The 20,880-nt window shown below is 43.6% G+C and overlaps 1 protein-coding gene across 8 annotated transcripts in view; it reads left to right on the top strand.

Moving 5' to 3' along the window:
* RREB1 (ras responsive element binding protein 1) overlaps positions 1-20,880 on the top strand; it is a 122,317-nt gene that overhangs the window by 96,186 nt on the left and 5,251 nt on the right. For 5 of the 8 annotated variants that reach the window (XM_054633038.2, XM_054633046.2, XM_077180984.1 and 2 more), the window contains 3 exons: positions 1,632-1,821; positions 3,447-6,183; positions 19,486-20,229. In XM_054633038.2, the coding sequence (XP_054489013.2) occupies positions 1,632-1,821; positions 3,447-6,183; positions 19,486-20,229 (3,671 nt within the window). The remainder of the gene's footprint in view (positions 1-1,631; positions 1,822-3,446; positions 6,184-19,485; positions 20,230-20,880) is intronic. The other 3 variants (XM_054633070.2, XM_054633081.2, XM_054633086.2) reach the window with 3 other exon arrangements.

Below are 20,880 nucleotides of genomic sequence, written 5' to 3'. Positions count from 1 at the left end.
TATGTGTTGGCCATCCCACCCCACACCCCTGAGACTGTTGTCACACTTGGCATACCTCTTTAAGTAAACATTTGCTTTGTAAATGGCATTGGTTTGGTATTTAATGGAATGCAGGAACTATGTCAGCAGTAATTATACAGGTAGGATGCAAGTGAATTGACAGGAGAGTTAAAACAGTTTAAACCTTCAGTGCATATTTATGTCCAAGCTTTCTGGGTACTGTGATAACAATGGTCATGTTATATACACTTCACACTTGCTTCTTTCACCACTCAGGGACTATGAGGCCAGTTGCTTTGTGGGTGACTTGGTTATCTTTTCGTTTTCAGAGAATAAAAAAATGGCTGTGGGAGTTTATGTAGTGATAAAATGCACAACAATGGGAGTTTGTTAGGGATAGGGCAGGGAGGGGGTGGTTTCAGGATTTTGTCAGAAGCCATTTCTAATTGCAGGATGTTTTTTTAATGACTAGGCACATGTCCTTTTCCTTGATGTAGAGAGCAAAGGCAGTATGGGGAAAACCAAGGCCACAGGCAGATGTGAAAAACTCCTAGTGCATATAACATTCTCAGTGACAAAATCTGACTGCCTCATACCCACTGGTGTTTTGCTTCTGGGAAACCCACGTTTTGGCTGGAAGCTGGACCTATAGCCACAAGGAACTTGAGGTTGAGTGAAACTGTGTGTCACTTACTGAATGTAGACTGGACATGACCTGTCATGCTGCAGAGCTCACATACCAAATATTTAAAAGGCAATAGGCTTTGTTGACTTGTTGACCAAATGTTGCTGCATAGCCCTTCCTGCCTGCAGCATAGCTTTGATTGTTTAATTCAGTGTTTTATGTGAGAAGCCCTTGTTTAGCTGACTTTGGGATTTGAGAACTTAAGAAAAACAAGAAATCACAGCAATAAAGTGTGGGTAGGAAAAGACAGTGCTTCTGCATTTTTCTTCAGGGCAAACTGGCTGTGAAGGGGATCTAAAAGTGTCAGAAGTGTTGAACTTGTTTCAGGTCTTCCTCCTCTGAACGTTTCTCCCATTCAAGGAGCACTAGTTTTCCTTTTCAAACAGTCTATTTCTCATAACAGCTTTAAAAAATACCAGTGAAAATTTATGGAAAAGCAATGTGATGATGATTGACACAGATATTAGAGTAGATGCAGCAGTAAGTTTTAAGTAGTGGATATGAAAGGTGCTGCTTTTACATTTGCTTTTTATTTAGGTCAGATTTAGCCTCTCCTTGACGCTGATTTTTTTAAAATGTTGTTTATTTTAACAGGAATTTTCAGAAAAAATAAAATGGTGTAAGGCCATTGAAATATTTTTTGTTGGACAATGTAAATATTTTCAGAATGTGTTATCTCAGCTGCCATTCTCTGGTCTGCCCATGTGAGATTGTCAGTTCTCGCATTCTTTAAACTTCCAGTGGACTTACTAGCCAGAAACTGGTAGAAAGTGACTGTGACCAAAATGGCCTTTTGTGGTGATACACTGTGGCTTTATTTTGCATTTAACAAGTTCTTGGTATCATGGGGTGAGAGGAAAGAGGATGTCCCAGTGCAAGAAGAATGCTAGTTCTTAAGCTTGCAGCAGTCAGTAAGTAATTTCTGTTTCATTCCTCTCCTTTCCAGGTGTGACATCTGTTGTATCACCTTTCGTACTCATCGGGGCCTACTGCGCCACAATGCAGTTATCCACAAGCAGCTTCCCAGAGATCCCATGGGAAAGCCTTTCATTCAGAACAACCCTTCAATTCCAGCAGGCTTCCACGACTTGGGATTCACGGACTTCTCCTGTAGGAAGTTCCCCCGCATTTCTCAGGTACTCTCTGTTCTCAGTAGATTTAGGTGCCAGCTGCTACAGTGCTTATCTGATGAGGTCATTGAAAGATTCATCCTGCATGTAGAATATTTTATGGGAGGTACATCACCACTGTTCATGTAGGCTTTAAACACTTCAAGCCTCTCCCTTTTCTTTTTTCATCTAAAGAATATTGACACTGGGTAATGTGCCAGTAACATTACAGTTATCCGCTGTAATGGCTTTTTCACCATTACAGTGGATAGCTACCAGTGTGAAGATGTATAAAAAATTCTGAAGGAAAACTTTGATCATATTAGATCCTTACCCCTTTGAGCATACCCAAAAAATCCTACATCTGAAATCAACAGGGAGTACACATGGTAAGGAAGACATTATTTATTTTAGTTTACTCTGACAAGGATGTAGTTGGGATATGAAAGTTTTTAATACAAAAAACTTTGAGCAGTCGCCTTACTAACTAAAGAGTGACATCTTCAGTGATTCCTTCACAAAACACTCCACAATGTTGGTCATGTAAAGTTTGAAGGACAGTGGATGGGGAAAGTCAGGGAGGTAGTCTGTAAATATTTTTCTGAGAGCCATAAACATTTCTGTTGGATGATATGATTCCTCCTGCTGTCAAATCTTGCCTATCCTAGTTTGGGTCTGGATGAAGCTGCATTATCTATTAGAAAATCAACAGCACAATCCACCAGGACCATGCTTAGTTTCTGCACTTTTCTTACTCTTCCGGGGTTAAAATATTGATTTCCAACTCTTCTGACTGCAAAGTGGTAGACTTGAAATTTGCTGCTGGACCAGGGAAGCATGTAGGTCTTTCTGTCAGTCTGTTACAGTTTTTGTATAAAACTTAAAATATCAAAAGAAAGAACTTTTTAAACAAAATTTATTTCTTTTGTAATTAATGACAGACATTTAAAGTTATTAAGGGATTTGAATGTTGGTATTTTCCTTTTGTAATAATTTTGCTTGCACTGTGAGAGAAGTTTTATAAAGTATTTAAAGTCTGTAAAGATCTTGCCAGCCCTCTACTAGTATTTTTCTTGGGAGAATAAATGTAATCAGACTTCCCTAACCAAAAACCACTCTGCTTTAAGCTCTGAGTTTCATTGATCTGCTTTTGGGGGATTTTATTTTGGTTGGTTTACATTGGTTTAGCTTCTTGGATGCCTTTTTTTTTTTTTCTTTTTTTTTTTTTTTTTTTTCTTTTTTCTTTTCTTTTCTTTGCTCCTGGTTTCTTTGTAGTAGAGCTAAATGAGATAGTCTACTGCCTGGTTCCTTGCTGTATAGTATGCTGAGGCTCCTGTCCTGTCAATGACACAAGAGAAGTTTCTAATAGGGAAATTTAGGATGGAAAAGAATTTGAGAGCCTGAATAGCCTTCTGAAGGAGGTTACTTTTGTAGAAGGGAACTTGTGGAGAATCAGCTCCTAATTCAGATATACCCCTTAGGAGACTAAAGGCTGTGAAGTGGGAATATCTTCATGCCGGGTAGGGGAGGGCTGCTCTAAACCTCTTAACTTAGTCAGTGGAAGAGAGAGTGAACTGTTTGTGTTTTGCAGCAGCTTGTGATGCCTTTGCAGTTTGAGATTCCTACTCTAAATATTTTTGCATGTCTTGCAGGTCTGGTGTGAAACAAATTTGCGAAGGTGCATCAGTGACTTCCATCGATTCATTTGCGAGATGTGTAACAAGGCATTCCCCATGCTTTCGGCACTCAAACTGCACACAGAAACTCACGTGGTGGATCAGGGAAAAGACAAGCACAAGCCACAGTCCACAACCCCACCCGGTGAGAGCCCAGACCAGAAAGTCTTCATGGCATCCTTGGGCCTACAGTACACCAAAGACATCAAGCCTGTCAAGCAGGAGGACAATACACAAGACGAGGTCCAAGAAATGCGGCTCAGAGCTCTGAAGAGTAACCTACCTCAGGAACCTGGCAGCACCAGTCTGCTCAGCCTCTCTCCTCTGGAAGCTGCCTCCATGGGAGGGTCATTTTCAGTCCTTCCCCCTACAAAAGAAAACATAAAGCTTCTCTCGCTGCAGCCTTTCCAGAAGGGTTTTATTATCCAGCCTGACAGCAGTATTGTGGTGAAACCCATCTCCAATGAGTCTGCCATTGAGCTGGCAGATATTCAGCAGATCTTGAAGATGGCTTCTTCTGCTCCTCCTCAAATCAGTCTTCCTCCACTTTCTAAGGCACCTTCTGTCCCCGTGCAGTCTATTTTCAAGCATATGCCACCACTGAAGCCAAAGCCTTTGGTAACGCCCCGAACAGTTGTCGCAACCTCTACACCTCCTCCTCTTATCAGTGCCCAGCAAGCCTCCCCTGGCTGCATCAGCCCAAGCCTCCCACCTCCCCCTCTGAGGCTGATCAAGAACTCAGTGGAATCTGCCTCTAATTCTCATCTACCCCAGCCAGGAGCCAAATCAAGTCCTTCCTCACAGTTGCTCCTCCAACCCAAAGTAGAGCCGTTAACTCAGCACGAAATGAAGACACAGCTGGAGCAGGACAGCATCATTGAAGCTCTCCTGCCTCTAAGTATGGAAGCCAAGATCAAACAAGAAGTCACAGAAGGAGAACTCAAAGCCATCATTGCAGGGGCAGCGAACAAGAAGACCCCAACCATGAGGAAAGTTTTGTACCCCTGCCGTTTCTGTGACCAGGTGTTTGCCTTCTCTGGTGTCCTGAGAGCTCACATCCGTTCTCACTTAGGTATTTCCCCATATCAGTGCAACATCTGTGACTACATCGCGGCTGACAAGGCAGCGCTGATCCGGCACCTGCGGACGCACAGCGGGGAGCGGCCTTACATCTGTAAAATCTGCCACTACCCCTTCACAGTGAAAGCCAATTGTGAGAGGCACCTGCGAAAGAAGCACCTCAAAACAACCAGGAAAGATATTGAGAAGAACATTGAATATGTCACCAGCAATGCTGCAGAGATGGTGGATGCCTTCTGCTCACCAGACACGGTGTGCAAGCTGTGTGGAGAGGACCTGAAGCACTACCGGGCCCTCCGCATTCACATGAGGACGCACAGCGGCTGCCAGAAGAAGAAGCCGTTCGAGTGCAAGGAGTGTGGCACGGCCTTTTCGGCCAAGAGGAATTGCATTCACCACATCCTCAAGCAGCACTTGCATGTGCAGGAAAAGGAGATCGAGAATTACATCTTAATGGTGGACTGCAGTGCCCAGGAAAGCCAGACAGACCCTTCTTTATTGGAGGACAGCACTTATATGGACCACAAGCCCATGACGCCTTTCCTGGAGCCACAGAACGGCTTCTTGCTGGGAACATCATCTCACGTTTCCATCAAACGTGAACCTGTGGGCAACTTCCCCATGGATTTTGATGAGCCATTGGATTTCTCTCAGAAGAGCAAAAGCCTGAGTGCTGTGCAGGTGAAGCAGGAGAACCTGTTTGGTTCATCTCTGTCCCTTTATGACTGTTCCATGGAGCCTATTGACCTGTCCATCCCCAAAATCCTGAAGAAGGATAAAGATGATGTCCCCTGTGAAGCCAGGAATCAAGAGCTGGCTGCTTCTGGGAACAGTGATAAAGCCTATAACTGTCTCCAGTGTCCTTTGGTTTTTGGTGCCAATGGGAACTCAGAAACAAACCGGGGTGTCAGACATCCCCAGCCACTGAAAGGTTCGTTGCATTTGACTGTCCCGATCATTTCCCCAGCTCTCCCTGGCAATGCTGCCTTGCTGAGACCCCTGAGGCCTAAGCCACCACCACCTCTCTTGCCAAAGCCTTCAGTAACTAAAGAGCTGCCACCATTGGCTTCCATTGCACAGATCATTTCATCTGTGTCTTCTGCTCCCACTTTGCTGAAAACGGAGGCTGCAGATGCCAGTCCCAAGGCAGTGAGCAGCTCCGCTGGGTGTGACAAATCAGGGAATGCCAAAGCTAAAGTGACAATCGTGAGCACCATTCAGAAAGACTCCAGCCTGCCCAGTGACCTGTCTCAGGCTTGTGATCCAGAGCAGTCTCCTGTTGCTGATGCTGGGTTGACTAAGAAAAGAGGTAGAAAGAAAGGAACAAAAAATAAGCCCAAACTTCTCAGTAGTGTGGATCTGGAGTCAAGTGGGGAATTTGCTAGCATAGAGAAGATGCTGGCTACCACAGACACTAACAAATTTAGCCCATTTCTGCAGTCCACTGACAATTTCAAGGAAGAAAGTGGCAGAAATGGAACAAGTGAGGATGAGAAGGAAACTGCCAAGGATAAGCTGCTGAGAGGGAAGAGGAACACTTACTCAGACTGCCTGCAAAATATCCCCTGTCCTTACTGTCCTCAAGTCTTTCCATGGGCGAGTGCCCTGCAGCGGCACATGCTCAGTCACACAGGTAAGAATGCTCTGTGCTCACAGTAGGTTGTAGATCCTGAGGTTGTTCCCCATGGAAGGGCCTCTCTGTGGAGGAATCTTCCTTTCTCTGATGTCTGAATTGTATTTTCCTTTATTATTTTGCTAATCCCTAGCTGTTGCTGTTGCACAGTGGTGGTGGTAGATTTTTCAGAAATGGAATAATCTCCGTGTCTTTGAGTATCAGAGGGTAAATAAAACCATTAATAAGCATTTGATTTCAGTGGCATAATTTAGTGTAGCTGGAAAGAGGCTCAGGTTTCAGTTGTTTTGTTATTATTTTCTTGTCTTGAAGGGGAGTATGTTGAGTATTTAATTGTGCCTTACGTGGTTTATTTTTCTGCTTCTGATGGCTGTTTGTTAGCATCAGTAATGATAAAAAAGATCTCTAAAAATGAGAGACAATAGGTGTAGAACTGTGGCAGGAAAATAAAATAATATAGTGCTTAGCATTTTTTTTTCTTTGTGGTGGCTTTTATTTAACAGATCAAAGGAAGATGTGAGAAACTGCTCATCCTGAGCATTACATAATAGCCTGCCTCTAGGAAAAGTTTCTCCTCAGAGATAGACAACTAAAGGTGGGCACATGCCCTAAGGTGTGGAGATGTGTATGGAATCTCTAGCATTGTGCTGCTGTGTAAGTAACCTCAGACCTGGTGTAAACAAAAGGAGGAATTGGGTAGGGAGATTTATTCTAGGTCTGGGGTTATTTTTTGTTCTTCACTATAAAGGAAATACTGCATTGAATGCTGTGCTGATTTGAAGTTCCCTCATTCTTCCACCCACACTGCAATAAAGTAATTAGTAGATTCTCATCCTGCTCTGGAGGGAGAGGGCAAAGCTCTACTTGCTGTTGTGCCCTTCAAAGTCAGTCACAGTTGTTGATATTATTTACTTCATTATGCATCTCAGCTCCTGGCATAAAGAATAAAAATTAGGGATGTTTATAAGAAACATAGGGGATTTGAGTATGGCCTTATAAAAGTTAGCACTTTTTTTGCTGCTTTTTTTTTTTTAAGAAAATGAGGTTTCCTGAAATGACTGTGGTAAAGAGGGAAACCTGAAGAGGTAAAAGAGGTTAGCTAAGGGGTTTAAAGGGAATCTGAGCTGTGGAGCAGTCCCTATTACAGTTTGCTTTGGGTGACACGAGGACATAACTTGAAAGATATCAGTGCAACAGTGAGGCTATTGTTTTCTGGTCCACAGAGACCAAATTATTTCATCTTATTAAGCATACAGTTTACTTTGTGGTGAAGGAGAACGCTTTACTCATATCTCAATTGTTTTCCAACACCCTGGTCTCCAAAAAAAATACATAGTTACTGAAGAACTGTCCATGAGACAGAAGACAATGGAGAGGCTTTTCCCAGACTAAGAGGTTTGACCTGCTTATTGATGGCAGACTTCCAAGGTAGCAGCACTGGTGTAAACCCTTAATGAAGACAGGAAAATTCACTCAGCCGTGAATTATACTGGTAAAACTTGTCTCCCTTACGACCACCAGGCTTGGAAGGGGGCACTGTCCTTTTAGAAAGCCTGTGCTGCAATCCCCACGAGGAGAGCAAGCAACTGTGGCCATAACAGGACTAAATCCTCACCACAGATACAGAATTTTGGTGATACTACAGCAGTGGCAGTAATCCACATTCCAGCAGTGATCTGGAATATCTGGCACTGATAATACTGAGCTCTTTTCTAATCATCATCTCGGTGTTGAGAGAGACTTATTGCTGGAGGACCACCCCACACCAAGTTTTGGCTGGCCTTGGGGCATCTGCCTTCAGATGGCATGAGTGTTTTCTTTCTAAACTGGTAGTTTCCAGCAGCTCCCCTGTGGCAGCAGCGTCCATGGGGCCTGCTGGAGGGGAGGGGCAAAGCTAAGCTGGGAAGGTGGAGGAAATTTTGGCCAGGGAGGTGGTGCCAAAGCAGGCCTGAGGATTGCATTCAGGTGGAGCAAGCCCTGTGTTTTTGTGGTGGGTGTCAGGTGTTGGTGGCATGCAGGGAGTTTGGCAGCTCTGTGATAGATGCAGCAGTTTGTTGGCTTTATCTTCTGGATGGGCAAACTGGTTTTCTTGTGGAGAAATTGACAGTACTGCACAGTGTTCCTATCCCCACCTATTGCACAGGCAGATAACTTGTGACTTGTCAGATAGCTCTGTTTTTTAAAATTAGTTAAGAAAAAAATCTATTAGCTAATCTTTGTAAAGAGAAAAAGAGAACTTTATTAATGTCTGTGTTTGATGGCTGCTCCCTGACCTGGGTAGAGAAAGGATGAACAGGCTAACGTGAATGGAAGAGATGAAATTCCCAGTGATCTGCTTCCAAACTGCATATGTTGGATATGTGATCCATAGGCAATCACAGCAGGCAAGCTGACTGTTTAACACTGCTACAAAAAAAAACCTAACCCCAAAGCAGTTGTTTGATCTAAAAAGCAGGACCTAGCTCTTCTGTGTCAGTTTGGAGAAAAGTTGTTATGGAGGTAATTCATGTAAGTGGTCTAAGTTAGGATGAGGAAAAGGTGTATCATTCTGAGCATTTAAGTGCTATCTGTATATTATGAGTTTTGAACTGCTGTATCCATACAGATGTAAGAAGGTTTTTGCAAGTCTGTCATTCATGTTCAATAAAATTTCAACACAGAGGCCACCTTCCATGTGGTGTCAAGATCCTATTTCTCCTTTGTGAAAGTGCAAAAATGCACATGCTACCAGTGACCCACATCCCTCATGCAACCAGAAGTGTCTCTCAGGGAAGCTTTTGCCCTGCTGAACCTTGCCTCAACACCACTGTGTGTTTGGTGGGTTTTTTTTTTTTTAATTCATAAACATTTCCATGAAGAAGCATACACCTTCCTCAGTGGCTTTTTATTTTAATGGTGAGCTCACAAGTGGGACACTGGGAATTTGGCATAGCTTGGTTTTATACAGTGCCTAATGCAGTAGCTGTGTTTTGTTTGAACATGCTCGAGCACTTGCTTTTAATACTTTCTTTCTTTTGATGTCTTTAATGTATAATTTACTTTCCTATGTTCGACACAGTTTGCTGCTTTTTTTTTTTTTTTAATTCTCAGAATTGTGACTAAGATGTGCCCTGCAGGTGATGCAGTTGGTTTTGCTCCTTTTTATAGGATGCAGATCAGACTAGGTACGGTATAAAATTACAGTAATGGTTGTTTTTAACCACCAGTTTGTTATAGATAACCTAATCTGTTTGCAAAGAATCACTTGAGAATATTTTCAGAGGGGTACTGGCAGGTCTTATTGGCCCAAGATTAAATTTTGTAAAAAGCGAGATTTAATGGCAGAGGAGGTTTTTTGATTTTGTTTTGTTTTGCTGCAACAACAGGAACAAACCATACAAAGAAATATCTATAAACAAAATAAAGGAATAAATAAATAGAAAACTCTTATATCTAGCCCATGAACTTCAGTGTTTCCTATTGATTGGAGGTCACAAGTCACCAAAAAAAAAGGACTTTGAGGCAGTTTTAATCTTTGCTTTTATGATTTAAATCAAAGTAAAATTGTAAACATCTTTATTTTGCAACATTTGTAATTACCATGGTGAATAACATGTTTCTGCTAGCAGTGGCAGGAGATACCTTGAGGACTGATCTTACATGCTTTGATTATTCAGGTGACCCTTTATACTGAAAAAGACATTCTTCAAAGAGTTGGCTACTATGAAATGTAGGCAGACTAGGCTAGTCCTGCTGTGCTGCTAAACAAAATTTACAGTCAGTCCCAAGTCAATATTTAGGCACAGATGTATTTTATTACAGGCCATGACTATTTGTATGGAAAAACTTAATAAAAAAATCAAATCACATTGACTTTTTAGGTTACCTTCCAGTGAGTAAATGTATTTTATCAGAAGAGCAGTTGCCTTTAAGGGACAAATACAGAAGGCAGAGAAAACTGCTTTTCCTGAAAATTCTGGTTTTGTGCCTTTAAAGGTGACATTTTTGGAAAGCACTGCAACTTCAGGTGGGAGGATTGGAGTTTGCACAGTAAGTGGAATTTTTGTTTGGGTTTTGAGACCCCCAGCTAGGACATCTGTGTGGAAAGAAGTATATTTTATCTGTTGCAAATATTGGTTTGTATGACAAATATTTGATTGATACAAAGATTTTAAGTGCTGAAAATATGAGAAAATTGTGACCTGAGATGCAGGTTGAGTTTCAAGTAATTAATCCTTAGCTAATCCTGTCATTGCATGCTTGAAAAGAAATGTGGAAAGGAATTGGGCTACCGTGAAGCAAAAGGATTTCTCCTTGACTTTGAAGTTTTGTATTTGCATTGTGAATGAAGCCAGATAGAAGTGCAAAAAACAGTGATATTTGTAGCCATAAATTTATGGGTGAATTAGCAGGCATCTAAAAGGAAAGAGTGAATTGAAAGCCTACAAAAAAGCAGTACCGTGATGCATCTAAAAAGTTGTGTTGACACTGGAAGAAAATGAAGAGAAAGAAGCAGCTCCTGAGATGTCTGTGAGATGCAGGGAGTCCCTGGTACAGGTTGAGATGTTAACTAGAACAGAGCCAACTTTCAGAAGATGAAAGTGAAAGAGATACCCACAATGTTGTATCAAAGAGGCTGCTGGCTGTGGCAGGGGGTGGGTGGTGTGCCTGTGTTTTCAGGGGTTTTGGGTGTGAGGTGGAAGGTGTGACAGGAGCTGATCTCCTTTTACAAGTAACTATCCTCTCAATCTCTTTCTTCATCACAAAGATGTCTTGCAGGATTGCCGTCCTCATTGCACTGCATGATCCTGGCTTTTCTTTCAACTTTTCCTGTGCTTAGTCCCTCCCCTGTTCTAGTCATTTAAATGAATTATAGACATGAAAAACTTTCTCCTAAGGGAAAATAATTTACTGCTTATTCAACGTATGGGCCTTGATTCCACTGAAGTCAGTGGAGAGATGCCCTGTGGCTTTGATGGAAATTGTGTCCAATTCTCATAGGTGATAGGCATTTCCAGAGAGAGCCTGCTGTTGAGGAGCTTGCAGTCAGGATATTGTGGTTGATCAGCAAGCAATAACAGAGGCAAAGGAAGAAAACCAAGGAAGTTTCTTATAACAGAGCAGGGTAAATTCATACATTTTATCTTGCGTCAGGCCAGAAGCCCTTCCCCTGTCAGAAAGGTGGTGTCATTTCTACCAAATCTAGCAGAATTTCCACAAACCTGGAGTTGCCAGCTGCTATCTGTGGAGAAATGTGCTTATCCCCCAGCCTAAGGAAGAGGATGTTGGATCTTACAGTGGTACACACAATTTTTCCCAGCTGTTCAGAACACCAAGGCCAAGTTTTACTTGGTTGGGCTGAACACTGCAGGCAAGCAAAGCATAAGAATGTGAGAAGTGCCCTTCCACATTGGAGCAGTGGTACTCTGGTCTCCACTGGTAGCAGGAGGATGTATTCTTTAGTGTGAGCATGTGGACACAGCCACTTCCTCTGGTCTGTTGCTCTTAAGGCTCTATTAGCATCCACAACTGCTTCCTTAGGGTCGCGTGCTTGGAGATGCATCCCTGCCCACTCCCCTTACAACCTGTTTATGGAGCTGCTGTCTGCAGGTCCTTCCAGTTGTTTTCTGAGCCTGCTGATGCAGTCTGATTTTAATTTGACTGCTGCTGCAGGCCATGTCAGTGATCCTGGAGAGACATCAGCAATGGCTTTGAGTCCTCCTGCCTGGATGTACCTGCCAGTACTGTAGTCAGCATCACAAAGGTACAGTTTAGATTGTTTTACCTTGTGTTAATCTGCACTGAAGCTCACCTGCCATCATACTGCCCCCTCTGTCTTGTCAGTAGTGAAAGAGGTTGGCTGTCAGATCATGCTAGGCTCCGTTGTAGGCAGGTGAGTGGCGTTCACCCAGAAAGGAGGAGCTGACACAAAACCCAGGGTGAGCACAGACACTCTGTGCTGACCAAATGGGATGGGTGCAAGAAGGAAGCTCAGCAGATGGTGGTACATGTCCCTTGCCTGAAAACTGCTTGCACAAGGGAGCTGTTGCTCTAAGTTATTCACACCTCCAGTACAGACAGCGTCACTTTGTGTCACTTTGAGCTGGTTTCATGGGAAAATTGTTGGAAGTAACAAACTTGAAAGCAACAAGAAGTTGGCTCTGCACGTCAGGGTAGTTAAAATTACAAATGAGTTATTACTCTCAACCTCAGGGTAGCTGCTGATCAGATTGCACAGAGTGTGCACAGGATTTTTCTCTTACATCCCCATGCACCAGTTTGTTTGGGAAAGTCTGCTGTCTTGCCAGCCTCTCTCATCCTTTCTGCTTCTTTTAATACAGCAGGTTGCCTTGCAGTGATCCAAATGTGGTAATACAGGTCTCAGTACTAGTCTGGCTTTGCAATCTGCCGTGCTGGGGACCTGTTATGACATGGTTTGATCTTGCCTATCATGAAGAGACTAAGTTGCTTCGTTACCATGCTAACAGCCTGTAACTTCAGAGGGCTGTAGCATGGTGTCTGCAGTGTCACGTGGGCCCATCCTGCCTATGCAGACAACAGATGGCTACAGCCTGAGAGAGAAAGACTCGTGTTATGACATGATCCCCTCCAAGAACAAAAGTCTGCAGGAAGGGCTCTGAAAGTGCTCACCTCTGACAATTTTCCTGGCAGAATAAAACTGAAATGTTCTACTTGAGTCGACTGAAGACTTTCTTTATAGTCAGAGGGGTCCTAAAGCAGCTCAGCTCTTTGGTGGTGTGGGGAGGCAAGCATTTCTAAAGCTGCTAGACGAGCACTGGTGCAGCACGTAGGGTGGGTAGGACTTGGGTGCAAGGTAGATGTTCTCAGCAGCCGGTGCCGGGCCGGTCAGAGTGGTTCGACCTGCCCCCGGCAGACAGGGCCTTGGGCCATGGTTGGATAACACAAAGCACTTATTGGCAGTACTGGCTCGACCTGTTCCCAACTGTTCATCCCTGCAGCTGTAGCTGACCCAGCTGCCCAAAAAAATTTAAAGGGCAAGGGGAGGGACTGGTAGTCATGAGATCAGTTCCCGGATCTGGCTGGCACAACAGCCCTAAAGGAGCAAGCACATGGATGGAGCTGAGGTGTGGAGCTAGCATCATCTTCTGGGAGGCACTGGGGATAGATGCTGTTGAAATTGGCTTTGTTGTCAGTGCTTTGTGTCTTCAAATAGCAGCTTTAGGCATCGAGGAGGGAGCCCAGATCCAATAGTGCACACAGTTATAGTTACCACATGCACTTTATAGCACAGCTTAGCATTTATAACTGGCTTCACCAGGCAGTGGTTAATCTCAGTTCAGAATCATTCAACAGCTTTGGACTTGTGGTCTCCCTCCATTGTCCAAGAAAAAGGAATTTCCAAATCCGTGGAAGTAAACTAAGAATTTGAAACCATGCTAAGTTTAAAATGAGGTGGTTTCTTTGGGTGGGTAAGCAGCATGCTCAGGGCTCACATGCAGAGTCCTTGTGAAGGCTGTCCTTGGAAGTGAGTGGTCATCTGGATTTCACTGTATGCCAGAAGGAAAGGGAATGAAGGGAGATGCTTGGATGGTGTTTGGTCAGCCATAAATGAAGCAAAACTTTAGGATGAGGTGTAAGACAGGAAGTGCAATTCAATAGAGTGTCAATGGGAACAAGTTTATAGAGGGTTTCTTTTGGTCTTGTTTTAAACCAAAACAAAAACAGGATGGTGGTTTAGAGCAGGATTTAGAGATGAGGAGGCTGTGTAAGTGATGGGGCTTGCTCATACCTTTGCTACATGGGGAGGAAGGGAATGGCCTAAAGTGCCTGAAGCAAACTGAGGGCATTTCCCCCAGCTCACAGCAGTCAGACCAGCAGAGAGCTGTCCTGGCAGAGAGGCATACAAGGAAAATGTGGAGCAGCTTAATTAACTGCCCACTTTCGTCATGTTAAAGCAGCCCTGCCTTAGTCTCCTTAGGGCTGTCTTAATGCTCCCCTCTTGCAATAAAATACAGCTGACAGAGATGTAGGATAGGAATGGGGTAAGGGATTATCTCTTACATAATGGAGAAAGAGAACTTAATAAGGAAAGATCCCTTTCGTAAAGAGACTTGCCCCTGATGTGAGAGGGTCGAACACAACTGCTCTGTGTTAACTAGACAAATATTTACAAAGTATACTCAACAGTGAATTTTCTGATTAGCATTTAGCAGAATTCATCTTTGCTCTAGATATCTGCACACTGTGATCCCTCCAGAAATCATGTGAGCCCTGGGTATAGTGGGGGACTTTTTCCAAACTGTTCTAGCTGTCTGTACCTCTGAACTACATTTGTGGGTATTTCTTAGAGGACAAAGGGCTTGAAATCGTGTTTTTAGTGTCAGGCAAAGTTTAACAGCCGCTCTAGAGCCAGAGCTCAGGGTAAAGCAAGAGTCATTTGCTGCTCTAGCCTGAGTGCTAGAGCTGTTGTATGAAGGTACTGAGGAGACGATGTATAGCCTGCTGGCTGTATTGGCAGCTCTACATCAGACTGCCTTTCTGCTGAATGGTGCAATCCATCATAAGCTCATAGTGTGGGCTTTGCCCCTGCTACCTTAAATGCAGATTTCCCCATGGTAGGTGCAGTCAGAGCTAATCCTGAAAACTTTTCATCATGACTTCAGCTGCTCTGTTAAAGGTACTGGGGAATCATAGTGTGTGTTAAAGACAGAAAGTGTTTTTTCCCAGAATTGTTTTTCTTTTTCCCTAGACATATTCAGTTCCATTTACTGTAAATAGTCCTTTTCTAGCTTGAATATTTTCATTTCACGAGGCATGAAGACACAGTCGAAGCTCTCTCAACCGTGTGAGGGATGATTAAATATTTAACTTGAGTGTTTGCAGGTGATGTAATGAAGGTGGCTGAATTTTATTATTTAGAATGTTTACAATAAAAATGGATGAAGATAACACCCAAAATTTTTCAAGTGGGTTCTCTGGGTTTAAAAGATGTTCTCCAGTTCATGAGTGGAAGTAGAAGCAGCATTGTGTGTGTGAGTCCAAAAAATCCCAAATTTACTAGAACTGCTACCACCTAGTGGTGGCTGCCTCTATTGTAAAATATAAAACAAGCTGGGGTTATTTCAGTTAATGTAGGGAAGATAGTAAATCATCAGCTCATCTGACTGATAATGCCAACTGCTTGTACCATATCCATTTCCAGTGGTCTGTTTACTCCAATTTTGAGGATTATTTATCTAATGGGTTTTCTAACTCTTCTCTTGGGATGTTAGGAATGTTTGTCAATAAACACTTGCTTTAGCACCAAAATGTTTTTCATTACCTCCTGTTTTGTCTACTAACTTTGAAGTGTCTCAAGCTCTACTCTCTATTCCACCATAGTTCCAGGAAAAAATAAAACCATGTACAAAAAGAATCATGCCAGCAAGCTCCCCACATTGATCTGTATCTCCTCTTTCATCTGAAATTTTTCACATTTGGTGTCCCTCTTCATAATTTGGTTTGTATATGTAGGGAAGCAGTTCCCTCCTCTTTCTTGCCACCAATAAAAGATGAAGTGGATTCTTCTCACTGGGCTGACAAAAGACAGCTACTTGATTTGTAAATAGACTTCAGCAAAGCAGTCTTGTCTTTCCACAGTTTGAAGGAAAAATGATTTTGGCTACATCTATATAGTGGTTTCTTTCATGCAAGCGGAAAAGTTTTTGGATTCTCAGATGGCATCCTTGAGGTTTAGCTTATGAATACATCTCATGAGAAGTTTTTTTTTTCCCAGGAGCTGACGAGGCAGCAGCTGAGTTACCAGTGGTTTTTTTGTCACCTTCCTCCCTATGTCCGTACTTCCCTGCTCTTCTCCTCTTTCTTCCTTATCCTGCACATCTTTTTTGACTCTGGTGTCAGAATTGAGATCTTCAGATAGTGTCACCTTCTTCTCTTCATTTTGGGGGAGTGACACGCTGGTTGCACACGACAAGGTGTAACGTGTGCTGCTCCCATGGTTGCTGAAGAAGTGGCAGTGGGTGGAAGCCTTGAGAAGTGGATTTCGCTGCTCTTGTCCTCTTGATTCACCAAGTGTAAATTCTGTGGGATAACAAGTGGACTGGAAAGCATTTTACAGCCTCAGTAAGTGAAAAATGGGAAAGGGGCAAAAGAAACAGCAGGCCTTTCCTGTGCATCCTGTTTCTTTCACTGCCTGGAATCGAGTGACTGCTCTGCAACATAAATCAGCCAAATTCTGGAGATGGGAATTATCCATGTGAGAGGAGCTCTGTCTTGTTGGAGGGATGTTTGCCCAGATTTGAAGGCTCAGTCAAAATCCTCCTCCTTGTGTAAGATAGAAGCCTGCTGGAGCCGTGTGGCCAGCAGGGTTTCTGTTGCTACAGTGGGCATGTAAGAAGGCAGAAAACAGTAGTGCAGGCCAGGCCTAACCTCTGCTGGAGTGGATGAAGCAGCTGCCAGTGCAAGACTACCCTTGCAGCCATTTCTTGCACTGCAGGAGAAGTCTCACACTGGACCTGGCCAATTGTCTTCACAACCATTGTGTTTACCACACACCTTCACAGCTTCCCTGCTGCTATTCCAGTTCATCAGAGGCAGAACTGGGCTGATTCTCACCCATCCCCAATAACCAGGATTTGTGCAAAGCAGCTCACTTTTTCACCAGCTGCAGAACCAACTGCACAGGTTGGAGATAACCACAGAGCAGCTCAGCTAGTCAGGAACTGCTGCTTTATGTGAGGTACATGCATGAAGTTTCCTAAGGGGCCTGTGAAATTCCTTCTTGACAAGGAAAAGGGCAGGTGTGGTTTGTGCAGGGGAGGAGGAAGAGCGCTCCCCCAAGCATGTACATGTGTCAGCATATCTCTGGCTATGTCACCACCTGAGCTTTGAATGTTCCTTCAGGGCTGCCCTGCCCAGAGGAGCTTCAGAAGAGAAAGCCTCTGTACATTTGTGTTCCTAGGATCTGGAGTGGGCTTTGCCCTTTGTGAAGGCACATTGTTTAAACTTAAGGGTTTGTTTTTCTTTATATAGACCTCATCTGTTTGCCTGTGCCAGTACATCACTTACCTGTGGACCACCTATCCCTTGAAGTGTTTTTCTCTTGTGCACCAGAAAATGTAGTTGTAGGCCACATGTGCAAGAACAGAATAACAGCTTGGAAGAGGCCCAGGGCACAGAGGAGAGGAAAGGAGATAGAATTCAAGTACAATTCACTGAAGAATGAGTATACTGAGAATATACTGAAGAATGAGTAAGAAAAATGATCTATTTTTCCAAATACTAGAAGCAGAAGAAGAAAAAGTTATGGAAAAATTGGAAAATCATGAATGATGTATGTCATTGAATGTTGAAATTGGAACTTCTGTATTAAGAGACATAATGGTTTTGGCTTGCTCTTACCTTGAGTGCCACCCATGCACATTCTCCTCACTCACCTTGCTTCTGATGTTTCATGTTGAAAAACAGGAAGGAAATCTCCTTCTGCATCCACTGTTTTCTGTTTGGTCAATAAAGAGTTACAGAACATCCCTCTGGGTACGATTAAGAGGAGCTTTTTCCCATCTTGGTTTCCTTGTGCTCTTCACTCATCTCCATCCTAACAGAGCTCACATGGTTTCCTGCCCCTCTCCCTAATGAACCCCCTCTGTGCTGTGCTGTGCTGGCAGCCTTTCTTCAGCCCAACACACATCCATCCCATCAGGGGAGCATTTCCTGACCTCACAGGGGATGAGACAGGGCAGCCCACGTCTGCTTTCAGACGTCCCCATCCTCACATTCTGTGGCCTTACACACAGATTAGGGCTTGCTTGCGTGTTCTAACGGGCAGATAATTAGATGAGCAATGAACTTTGTGTAATCCACTGTCTGTGTAAACAGATCTGTTCTGATTAAAAGGTGAGATTACTTTTTGTGATAGGTCACTTCTCCCCCTTAAACTCCCCCAAGAAAAAGCATACCAAGAATTGCACACTATTAAGTGATCATTCACTATCACCAGAAACACTGCTTCACTTTGACATTTGTTTAGTGGCCATTTATTATCACTAGCGAGAGGAGATGGGCCCAGTGCAAATCATGTTGCAAGACTACATTCAAACTAATATGTGCCTGAGAACCATCTTCTTATCTTCTGTTTTTACTCCTTGCTTAGGGAAAAAGCCTGTAATAGAAAATCTGGGCAGTTTGGAGACAAGCACATGTTGTACTGTGTCAAACAGAGAGCTTGCACTGCTCTCCTAGAGTTTCTAAATCCCTGGAGTTACTCAGCAGCTATCGTTCTTGCAGATGAATGTTGAAATGCTGGCTGGGTTGTGGGCTCCTTTTGCTGCTTGCTGTCAATAGGCAGGAGGCGGGGTGCAGGACTTAAAGGAAAGTTTCAGCTTTCAGAAAGCACCACTTGCGAACTTCGTGTCCTGGAACAATTCCTGGGAAGTGGCACTGGGGATGCAGTTACATCAGCAGCAGCTTTGGCCTCCAGAGCCTGACCAGCTTATTTCCTATTTACTAATGCACTATTTGTGTGGAGCTTGGAAGGAGAACAGCTCCAGCCCTCTGTTCTCCTTAAGCACCTTACCTGTTTCAGTTTTTTGGACATTTGTTACATCTTTAGCAACATTAATGCTGCAGACAGGTAAGTAAGCATAGGACACCATTAAGGACCACATCTTAGGTAATTTTTGTCTTCTTGTGAGGTAACTGTGAAACAGCAAAGCCTGTTACGTTTTGATTCCAAGTGGCATATCAAAGACTCAGGTGTGGACAAACTTACACATCTTCCACTTTCATGGTGTATACCCAATTTTTTAAGCTAACTTTTGTGTTACTGTCTGCACTAAGTATTCACATTTAGTTGTACCAGGTGGTTGCGTGAGGCCTTTACATTTCCTTGGAAAAACATTTCTTGCTACACAAAAATTAGTTTGATAAATATGCAGGTTGCATATTATTTCAGTCTGTGTTCATGTTTTTCATACACAAGTTTATTAGTAATACATCCATGTGCCTCTGGAATGGTCTATTTGTAATAGTGACCTCAGCTCTTCTTCGGTGTCTTGTGTTCTCTGGTTAAAAGTGATTATATTAAAAATTATTGCAGGAAGCTGCTGAGTTTGTGAGTCTGTTTTGGAAAAGAAAGCATTTTGTGAAAGAGTTTGTATCATCTTGTTAATTGGGTTCTGTGGTATTTTCATCTCTTTTCAGCTGTAAGTTGCTGGCCTAGGTCATAGACAAGAGAAATAGATGTTGGGATGCTTGATCAGAAACGATGCTCCTGGGTCCCTGTGCAGACTCACAGCTGGTAGTTGGGAATCCCACTGAAAGTTTCTCTGTGTTTCCTTGCAGAGAGCCAGGCGGATGCAGAGGCACTAGCTACAGGAAACAAAGCCTTGAACCTGAGCTGTGGGGAGAAGGAGCAGTCAGAGGAAATGACAGAGCTGCCAGAGAGTGAGCACGGCCCCAAGGAGGAGCAGAAGGCCGATTCCCTTCTGGCAGAAGAGGATGCTGAAGAAAAAGTGGATGGATATGAAGAGGGCCCTGAGGAAGATTCTGTAAGTAACAAAAGTCTTGACCTCAATTTTGCCAGCAAATTAATGGACTTCAAGCTGGCAGAGAGTGACCAGAGTGCAGGCAGCAGTTCTCAGACTGAAAGGAAACATGCCTGTGACATTTGTGGCAAAACCTTCAAGTTTGCTGGCACTCTTAGCCGTCACAAAAAGGCCCACATTCGTGAGGACAGAAAGGATGAAAGGAGCAGTGAGGATGAAAGCAAAAGCATTCAGGATGATGCAGGAGCTCCCTCGATGCATGACTCTGGTCTTGAGCAGGAAGAGTCTCCGTTGGACTTGAAGGTAGTGGAGTCTCCTGTGGACTTTGAGGCAACAGGAAAGGAGAATGAAGAGAGCGAAAGCATCTCTGAGGGGGAAGGCACAGAGAGAAAGTCCACTGAGAAGAGCAGTGATGACAAACCAAAGACTGATGGGGCTAAGAGTACTGCAAAAGCAGACAAAAGAAAGAAAGTCTGTACTGTGTGCAACAAGCGTTTCTGGTCTCTGCAAGATCTGACGCGACATATGCGGTCTCATACAGGTAAGAGGAGGCTTGAGGGCAGAACAGACCATGAGGTGTCCCACCAGACTGAGGTGTCTGCTCTGGAGGTGCACGGTTGCTGCCGGCACTTGAGGTTGGAGACACTGCTTTTAGTCCTAAAGGTATCTGCAAGGTGTCTTCTCTGCCCCAGTCCCCCATGCTGCATAAAAAGCCTATGGAGGGAGCAAGAATTGCAGCCACTGCTTTATTTTCAACTCCCAAACTCTTTTCCCCATGATTGCTTGAGAGTTCAGAGGTTAGGGCAAGTGTGGAGATCCCTGGGCATCTTCTGACTCCTTTCTTGCCATGCGTGTGTGGCTTTACTTCTTCCCAATATTTGACCAGCAGTGGAGAAACTGTATCAATGAGACCTCACCTCTGAGTCAAAGTTTAGAGAGAGAGAGAGAGAGAAAGAGTTTGGTTTTGTCTGATCATCTGAGCCTAATATGGGTAACATGCTGATGATGTGTGCGACCTGCTGCTTGGGTGCAAGGCAGAGATCCAGTGGTCACTTGGCAGGGAAGGTGGAACACTGGTAGTGACTTGACTGGGCAGTGGGATTGCTTTATATGATAGGCAGATTGCAACAGTGCCTTGCAAATGAGATGAAGCCATGAACCAGCTCAAAGGTGAATTAATCATTCATCCTTA

This window comes from Agelaius phoeniceus, chromosome 1, assembly GCF_051311805.1.
Source record: "Agelaius phoeniceus isolate bAgePho1 chromosome 1, bAgePho1.hap1, whole genome shotgun sequence".
NCBI classification, from domain to species: Eukaryota; Metazoa; Chordata; class Aves; order Passeriformes; family Icteridae; genus Agelaius; species Agelaius phoeniceus.
The sequence above is the reverse complement of the archived record's forward strand: the minus strand, read 5'-3'. Positions and strand labels throughout refer to the sequence as shown.